Source organism: Notothenia rossii (assembly GCF_949606895.1).
Source record: "Notothenia rossii genome assembly, chromosome: 2".
NCBI classification, from domain to species: Eukaryota; Metazoa; Chordata; class Actinopteri; order Perciformes; family Nototheniidae; genus Notothenia; species Notothenia rossii.
The window spans coordinates 27,722,618-27,732,471 of NC_136904.1; the positions used below are offsets into that span (position 1 = coordinate 27,722,618).

The window sequence follows — 9,854 nt, forward strand, 5'->3', positions numbered from 1 at the left end:
GTCATGAGTTATAATATACACCTGGGCCAAAAGTTATTTTGAACAATGGACAATTGTTTCTGCCTCAGTGACGTTCATCAACATCATCAGTAGTTGTTTAAGTATTTTTCCATTGCAAAAGAGCCCACTCAGTTCAGCCTTCCAAAGACTGATTATGTTTTGTTTTTGCAAAGGACATGATTTCCCTCAACAATCCATCATACACAGATATTCAGCTTTGCATCAATAATCTTTCAGTATGTGGCAACTGAGGGTTCCTGTAAAAATACTGCAGTAAGAACCGTGGTAAATGTACAAGTACACATTACTTGTCTGAACTTGGTTTCACTTCTAGATTTCTCTTGTACATGCTGTGACTGAATGGAGGGACCTGCTGATTAGTAACATGTACTATATTCGAGGATTCTTTTTTACTAAATGATAAGCTTTTTTCACTTTTACTGATGGATGACACTCATACATGAGTCTGTTTAGACGTGCTGCAAAAGTATGCATTTCCCTTGTGGGACACTGAACAGAAAAATTCCAAAACATAATTGCCGTTGTTTATGCTTACTGTTTTTGGAATCCCATTTATTATTTAGACATCAATTTAGTTTCTTCGTTTTTATTGATGTTAGGTTGCACTGAACTTAATTTGATGCTATATTAAACAGAATGGTATTTAAAGCTAAATATATTGTCTTAATCTTTGAATGCTTGCAAGACATACTTGTCTATTTTGACATATTCATTTGATACTTTATATGATGTTCTTATCTAAAACAGGAATCTTATTGGAGGCTGATGGTAATACGGTCTTCCTCACGGTTACCTTTTGTCATTCAGGATTAAATGCAGCCATCATTTGACCCTGACGCTGACACACAGCAGCGGTCTAGATCTACCTTCCTCATCTTCCTTATCTTTCATACTTTTCTGATGGAAAATAGAATTGACATGTGTAGCTATTATCCCAAAACACTGTCGTTTTTTATTAGGTTCTTGTTCAACTGTGCATGCCCGATTTGCCTGTGTTCATAACTTTTAGAGGCCAGCTGATGGCTTCCGATTTACTGCTGCAGCAGATGTGGAGAAAATAGGTTTTCACTTTCTCATCTCAAAGAATATGATATCTTTATTCGAATAATAAATGTCAGTACACTGTGGCTCCCTGAAGTGCGATTTATTGGAAAATCAACATGTTTTGATCTGAATAAATTTTTCCGACTTTTTCAAGTTTCTTTCAAGTCATCATGGATCCAGGGAATAAGTAGTACTATTGTTTTATTTATGTTTTTTGCCTTTCAGATTTGACTGTGTTAGGCATATATCGACAGCTCTAAATAATACACTATTCACCAGGTTTGTTTTTTTATAACTTTAAATGTATAATAAGGCCGTATTTTTATTTTGTTGCAGCACAAAGCTGATGGATGGACAAAGACTTCATTTTTATTTCCACAGTCTTATTTGAATTACAGTGACATGTGGTGATTTGATATTTGAGGATTTTGGATGTCTGGATTTCATATAAGCTGTGCTGTTAACCTTAACCTCATTTTCCTACTTTGCAGATCTACCGTATAACCTTTTAGCTTTTAACTTGTACATCCCATACTGTAATTCTGTCCGCACCTCTTCATACAGTGTCTGCCTCTTGTCTGGCTCTTTTAAATAGTTCCCCAGATAATCGTGAGCTCTCAATTATCTAGCTCGGCACCGGCCACTGAAAGTCTTTCACACACTCCTCATCATCTTTCCTACCTACCTCAGCTACATATCATGTGTGTCCAGTTTCCCCTGAACTCAGCACAGTCTGGCCTGCCTCCATACTTTCAGATCCATACTGAATATTAAGAGTAAAGAGTGTATTTCTCATATTTATAGATTCAGTCATAAATACGCATATTTTACTGTTTTATACTACGAAGAAATTATTCAATGTGTGCAAATACAATCCAACTTCAACTTTCGAATGCCACTACCAATCAAACCTCAAACAGAGACAAGTAAAAAACTAAATCCTAAATGCATTAGTTATTTCTTGTGTTATCTGAGGTCTAATTGGGGCTGTTATTTTTACCAACATCCACAATTATTTTTTTTCCAGCTGTGAGCATCTCTTTGATTTCCTTTGTGCATTACGTTTGGTAGAATAATGTCTATCAACAGTGCACTCTAAAACAGTTTTTAGTAGCCTATTATTTCTGTCCTTTATCCATGCTAGCAGCACTGCGGTCAAGCCAGCCGTCTTTCACTTTTGCGTGGTCAAACCAGCCGCCCCTGTATTTTGAGTGCGCGATTAGTTACAGGTTTACGGTAATGCATTAAAACAACCCTGGGAAGCTGTTGTAATTGACTGAAGTGACTTTCGAATACATTTTCGAATACATAAGTACATACATACATAAGTAGTTTATGAAACTGCCAGTTTTGTACTTAGTACTTCTTAGACTACTTGCAAACATAATATGAAGTACTTTTACTGTGTACTTTTCAGTAATTTGAGTTTCAAAGTCCCCCCCAGAGAACAAGAATGAGCATTTTTGTCTAACTTTGGTGTGGGATAAAAAGCATTTCTTCCATAAGTAGTTTATGAAACTGCCAGTTTTGTACTTAGTACTTCTTAGAGTACTTGCAAACATAATATGAAGTACTTTTACTGTGTACTTTTTCAGTAATTTGAGTTTCAAAGCCCCCCCCAGAGAACAAGAATGAGCATTTTTGTCTAACTTTGGTGTGGGATAAAAAGCATTTCTTCCATAAGTAGTTTATGAAACTGCCAGTTTTGTACTTAGTACTTCTTAGACTACTTGCACAAATAATTTGAAGTACTTTTACTGTGTACTTTTCAGTAATTTGAGTTTCAAAGTCCCCCCCAGAGAACAAGAATGAGCATTTTTGTCTATCTTTGGTGTGGGATAAAAAGCATTTCTTCCATAAGTAGTTTATGAAACTGCCAGTTTTGTACTTAGTACTTCTTAGACTACTTGCAAACATAATATGAAGTACTTTTACTGTGTACTTTTCAGTAATTTGAGTTTCAAAGTCCCCCCCAGAGAACAAGAATGAGCATTTTTGTCTAACTTTGGTGTGGGATAAAAAGCATTTCTTCCATAAGTAGTTTATGAAACTGCCAGTTTTGTACTTAGTACTTCTTAGAGTACTTGCAAACATAATATGAAGTACTTTTACTGTGTACTTTTCAGTAATTTGAGTTTCAAAGCCCCCCCCAGAGAACAAGAATGAGCATTTTTGTCTAACTTTGGTGTGGGATAAAAAGCATTTCTTCCATAAGTAGTTTATGAAACTGCCAGTTTTGTACTTAGTACTTCTTAGACTACTTGCACAAATAATTTGAAGTACTTTTACTGTGTACTTTTCAGTAATTTGAGTTTCAAAGTCCCCCCCAGAGAACAAGAATGAGCATTTTTGTCTATCTTTGGTGTGGGATAAAAAGCATTTCTTCCATAAGTAGTTTATGAAACTGCCAGTTTTGTACTTAGTACTTCTTAGACTACTTGCAAACATAATATGAAGTACTTTTACTGTGTACTTTTCAGTAATTTGAGTTTCAAAGTCCCCCCCAGAGAACAAGAATGAGCATTTTTGTCTAACTTTGGTGTGGGATAAAAAGCATTTCTTCCATAAGTAGTTTATGAAACTGCCAGTTTTGTACTTAGTACTTCTTAGAGTACTTGCAAACATAATATGAAGTACTTTTACTGTGTACTTTTCAGTAATTTGAGTTTCAAAGCCCCCCCCAGAGAACAAGAATGAGCATTTTTGTCTAACTTTGGTGTGGGATAAAAAGCATTTCTTCCATAAGTAGTTTATAAAACTGCCAGTTTTGTACTTAGTACTTCTTAGACTACTTGCAAACATAATATGAAGTACTTTTACTGTGTACTTTTCAGTAATTTGAGTTTCAAAGCCCCCCCCAGAGAACAAGAATGAGCATTTTTGTCTAACTTTGGTGTGGGATAAAAAGCATTTCTTCCATAAGTAGTTTATGAAACTGCCAGTTTTGTACTTAGTACTTCTTAGAGTACTTGCAAACATAATATGAAGTACTTTTACTGTGTACTTTTTCAGTAATTTGAGTTTCAAAGCCCCCCCCAGAGAACAAGAATGAGCATTTTTGTCTAACTTTGGTGTGGGATAAAAAGCATTTCTTCCATAAGTAGTTTATGAAACTGCCAGTTTTGTACTTAGTACTTCTTAGACTACTTGCACAAATAATTTGAAGTACTTTTACTGTGTACTTTTCAGTAATTTGAGTTTCAAAGTCCCCCCCAGAGAACAAGAATGAGCATTTTTGTCTAACTTTGGTGTGGGATAAAAAGCATTTCTTCCATAAGTAGTTTATAAAACTGCCAGTTTTGTACTTAGTACTTCTTAGACTACTTGCAAACATAATATGAAGTACTTTTACTGTGTACTTTTCAGTAATTTGAGTTTCAAAGTCCCCCCCAGAGAACAAGATTGAGCATTTTCGTCTAACTTTGTTGTGGGATAAAAATAATTTCTTCCATAAGTAGTTTATGAAACTGCCAGTTTTGTACTTAGTACTTCTTAGACTACTTGCACAAATAATTTGAAGTACTTTTACTGTGTACTTTTCAGTAATTTGAGTTTCAAAGTCCCCCCCAGAGAACAAGAATGAGCATTTTTGTCTAACTTTGGTGTGGGATAAAAAGCATTTCTTCCATAAGTAGTTTATGAAACTGCCAGTTTTGTACTTAGTACTTCTTAGACTACTTGCACAAATAATTTGAAGTACTTTTACTGTGTACTTTTCATTAATTTGAGTTTCAAAGTCCCCCCCAGAGAACAAGAATGAGCATTTTTGTCTAACTTTGGTGTGGGATAAAAAGCATTTCTTCCATAAGTAGTTTATAAAACTGCCAGTTTTGTACTTAGTACTTCTTAAACTACTTGCAAACATAATATGAAGTACTTTTACTGTGTACTTTTCAGTAATTTGAGTTTCAAAGTCCCCCCCAGAGAACAAGATTGAGCATTTTCGTCTAACTTTGTTGTGGGATAAAAATAATTTCTTCCATAAGTAGTTTATGAAACTGCCAGTTTTGTACTTAGTACTTCTTAGACTACTTGCACAAATAATTTGAAGTACTTTTACTGTGTACTTTTCAGTAATTTGAGTTTCAAAGTCCCCCCCAGAGAACAAGAATGAGCATTTTTGTCTAACTTTGGTGTGGGATAAAAAGCATTTCTTCCATAAGTAGTTTATGAAACTGCCAGTTTTGTACTTAGTACTTCTTAGACTACTTGCAAACATAATATGAAAATGAAAATGAAAATGAAAGCTTATCAACTTAAACACTGTCATTCAGTGATTGTGTATGTATGAAAAAAACAGGCAAACAGATTTTTCCCCCTTTTTCTTTATTCTTCTGCCCTAGTTGCAGAGAAAGCAATTCCAATTGCTTGCCCTGGCTTCTTGGAGTTGGTCCTGATTCATCCCCAGGCACTGCTCATGGAACCATCTTTCACAGGTGTCACACTGTATCTGTAAAATGAAATGAGTGACCATCAAATCTGATACATCTTGTCATCGGAAATGATGAAGTAATGAAGTGCAATAGAGAATAATTTGGGCAAAATTAGATTCATGTCAACTTTATTACATGTAGCTATATTCTGTAGCATACTCGCCTCAAACACCAGTTTCATATCTGAAAATAACTATATTATGTCTCCATTTTCAGTTTTTCAAATACAAATGTTTTTGAGGTAGTTATAGCTAGAAGATTTATAGTTCTGGGAAAACCCCATGTTGCATCACTATAATGTAGTTACCTTTTGGTATTCTTAATTGGTCAGTTATGTATTGCATATGACCTGCTTCTCCCTGCTTCCCATATTTTGATAGTGACTTACAGGATGTTGGTGTGTGAAAGAGGACAACAGCAGATAACAAAACAAACGTCTTTCCAAGTGGTCCGTTTTCCATTAGGAGTGTTGCCTCAAGGTATAACTTGGTTTCCAGGCCTGATCTGGTGGACATGTACCGTCAGTCTCCCAGCGGCGTAGAGTGAGGTGGAGGAACCGCGGGGTGCGTTAATTCAGTGCCCCATATTGCTATTTTCCAAGCTATTGTAGCTTTGTCATATTTGTCAACGCTGCATTGAGGCTATTGTCATCATGTGGGTGGACTTAGGCTCAAACCTGGGGTGAAGTTACACTTTAATTGAATATGTTGCTATTAGACATGATTAGAATTGTCAGTATCCCTATTCCACTGCTCATCACATTTTATATTCTCTCTGTTCATTATATGTGTAAACAATGTATATGCATTACCATTTATCTGAGAGAAGTTGTCTTGACTGTTTTTTTAGTAAATCAATTTATATTGGTTCCAGTCATTTTGAATAGAGTTAATGTGTGTGGGCTGCAGCTGGGGCGATGCACGAGGTTGCCGTAAAAAAATTATTCAGCATGCGCTGAAAAGTAGAAATCGAAGCATGGCCCTGCGGCGTTTTCGCTGGACCGCCTGATCTGGATAGACCCAGTGACTCAACAGTTTTGTAAATACATCTAATATCATAAATTGAATTTGATTAGAATATGATGAAGCACTATTATAACTACACTACGACAAACACTCACCCAATCTGTAGTGGGAGGCCCAGATCCTGGGGGCTTTGAGGCAGAGCACATTGCACAATTGTTCTCCATGTTAAACACTGCAGGAAAGAAAATATGTTATTTAGACATACTGTATATGTATACAGTTAACAGTTTATTGGCAGCAGAAGTGCAGTCAAATTCTATGCAGCTGTTCAGCTGTAAATTATAGCTTATGAACTCTAAATGGATCATGAATGGGATCATCAACACAGGTTTAATATGTTTTTAAGGATGGATGTTTTAAAAAGAAGACTATGTACACAGTGTGAACAGAACAACATATAAGCAGACATACATAAACAATCCGTAATATTCTAAACATTACTAGGCAATGACCTGTATGCAACAAATTTAAAAATGCAGCAATTTATATTTGTCACTGTTTCACTCTAAGCCCTGTTTTGTGTTCCATATTTCACCCATGCCTCATGCCGCTCTGCCTGTAAGCTTCTGTTTTTTTTCAATAAACCACCTATAAACTGTTCCTGGATGCCTGGTACAATCGGTATTCGTTTCCTCTTCCCTGCTCTCCTGACACAAACCGTGACAGTTTAAGTGTCAGTATTTACATTCCTTATTGCAGCAGGAAAAAAAGTTATTCTTCAACTGTTAATGTCTCAATGGAGTGTGTGTGAGAGAAATATAAGTTATGGGTTCAACTGAGATATGTATGGAATATTTGGTTTGGGCCCTGTGCTTAAAATCAATGATGCTGTCGGCTATAAATGCAGTAGTGTGTGGACTCAAAGGCAATTTTACAGGCTGTAGTTATTGTAGATTTGTTTGATTACATTGGATTAATAGAAGTTCATCATTTCCATAACAACTAACTAAGAACCATAACGTAAAGCAGGACAAATGACTTACAAACCTGAACCATTGAGTATTGAAAGTGCAAACTTTCTCCTCTCACAAGCCATCTCCTTTTTGGATGTCCCAAAGGACATAACTGGTAATGCAGGAAAGGCCTCCATCACTGCTCTTGCCATCTACACACCAACACACAGAATCACACTTGTCATCTGCGCTACATTGTTTTTGCCAGTAAAATTCCAAAATTGAATTGATATTTCAATAAAAATGATCAAACTATTAATAACTAATAGTTGTAATGAGGTAATTAACACAACTTGAAGAATGTACATGACAAACTACATGGGCTGTGTCAACAACCAGCCCTCTCATCAGTTTTACACAATTCCCCTAAAAAATAAACTGAAAATTGATAATTCAGAAACTAATGACTTATTTTTTAACATCATTGACTATTTTATACTTTAAACTTGTATAATAATCAAGACACTGAAATAAATATAAGAATATGTAGCAGAAGCATAAATATTACATATAGTAGTTAAAGTAAAAAACGACGTTACCATGGTAACAATGACCCCACAGCTACTGCCATCACGTTGAACTGGATGGTGCATGGTTGCTCCTCTCCATTTGACATTCCCCCAGTCCTCCTTGCCATAGCAGGTCCTCCTCATCTTGAAGTATTCCCTTTGTAAAACACATTGTGGAATAGTCTCTAATGTAACTCCCAACAGACACATGTAGAATAAAAATCTTTAAATATTGTGTAAAATAAAAACACTCCATCCGAACAGTATGGACACTGGAAAATATTGTAGGTTACCTTGCTTACTGAGCTACTTCATTTACAATTGTGTACACAGATACTAAGGGCGGGATAAGGAAATATCATTTAAAAAACAGCTGAGACCACCAAGCACAAAATAAATGCTTCAGTGGTGTGGGTTTGGGAACTTCTGTTAACATACTTGTACATGTTTACTTAAATACTTACTTAAATATAATTCTAAGATCACTTTATATCTAATTTGCTGACTTACCGTACTCTTTTCGCAGCATTTTCCGAGTCTGCTTTCTCTTTGGAATTTGCCGCTGGATCCACCAAAAATACTGATGTTATGGCGGGAAATAAGTACTAAAAAAAAAAGTGATGTTATTTCAAAACAGCATCAAACATATATACATATTTAAATGAAAGGGATTTCTGAATGAAAACAATCACTAACCAGCAACTTCCAGTGTGTTCTTTCAATATTTACAAAGGCGATCACGGCTTGATAATCATTAAAGTTGATCTATAACAGCAATAAAAATACTTTTTTTTAAGTTTTCCTAGGAATATGATGCCTTATTTTATTAAAAATAAATCATGGTGTTTCAATTTGTATATTAAATTACAAAATAGAAAACCCAAAGTACTATAACACAAAATGTACACATGCAAGTAAGCCATTTCACAGCCAAATTTTGTCTCTACAAGGTGATGAAAAGACAACATGCCTGGTTCCTGTGCCGAAGAAGATACATCCACGCACACACAGTGACTACAGACCGGTGACAGTGTTGCTGTTGTGCTGCTGAGTTTATTGTATTTTGCTACTCTGGCACAACAATTTCCTTCTGGATGAATAAAGTATTATTTTATCTTATCTTAAGGAAAGAACGATAAAAGTGAATCAAACCAGCAGTCAAACATGGTGGTGGAAATATTACATTCTCTAGGAGTGACTTTGCCATTGGATTACTGAAAAAGTACACAGTAAAAGTACTTCATATTATGTTTGCAAGTAGTCTAAGAAGTACTAAGTACAAAACTGGCAGTTTCATAAACTACTTATGGAAGAAATGCTTTTTATCCCACACCAAAGTTAGACAAAAATGCTCATTCTTGTTCTCTGGGGGGGACTTTGAAACTCAAATTACTGAAAAGTACACAGTAAAAGTACTTCAAATTATTTGTGCAAGTAGTCTAAGAAGTACTAAGTACAAAACTGGCAGTTTCATAAACTACTTATGGAAGAAATGCTTTTTATCCCACACCAAAGTTAGACGAAAATGCTCAATCTTGTTCTCTGGGGGGGACTTTGAAACTCAAATTACTGAAAAAGTACACAGTAAAAGTACTTCATATTATGTTTGCAAGTAGTCTAAGAAGTACTAAGTACAAAACTGGCAGTTTTATAAACTACTTATGGAAGAAATGCTTTTTATCCCACACCAAAGTTAGACAAAAATGCTCATTCTTGTTCTCTGGGGGGGGCTTTGAAACTCAAATTACTGAAAAAGTACACAGTAAAAGTACTTCATATTATGTTTGCAAGTACTCTAAGAAGTTCTAAGTACAAAACTGGCAGTTTCATAAACTACTTATGGAAGAAATGCTTTTTATCCCACACCAA

General features: G+C 35.4%; 1 protein-coding gene across 1 annotated transcript; it reads right to left on the bottom strand.

Moving 5' to 3' along the window:
• Positions 1–5,372: 5,372 nt before the first annotated feature.
• Positions 5,373–9,323, bottom strand: LOC307028351 (uncharacterized protein). The gene is made up of 6 exons (XM_079663300.1): positions 8,682–9,323; positions 8,496–8,590; positions 8,016–8,142; positions 7,511–7,628; positions 6,619–6,695; positions 5,373–5,515 (listed from the first exon to the last, which is right to left on the bottom strand). Exons 3-6 carry the CDS (start codon positions 8,127–8,129, stop codon positions 5,405–5,407), a joined length of 420 nt encoding a protein of 139 aa, XP_079519426.1. The 5' UTR covers positions 8,130–8,142; positions 8,496–8,590; positions 8,682–9,323; the 3' UTR covers positions 5,373–5,404.
• Between the last annotated feature and the right edge of the window lie 531 nt (positions 9,324–9,854).

Coding starts and splice junctions, on each gene's coding strand:
- LOC307028351 (XM_079663300.1), bottom strand. CDS start 8,129: ATGAGGAGGACCTGCTATGGCAAGGAGGACTGGGGGAATGTCAAATGG. Junction 7,629..8,015: donor GTGGGGTCATTGTTACCATG/GTAACGTCGTTT, acceptor GTTGGTGTGTAG/ATGGCAAGAGCAGTGATGGA. Junction 5,516..6,618: donor GGCCTCCCACTACAGATTGG/GTGAGTGTTTGT, acceptor TTCATTTTACAG/ATACAGTGTGACACCTGTGA.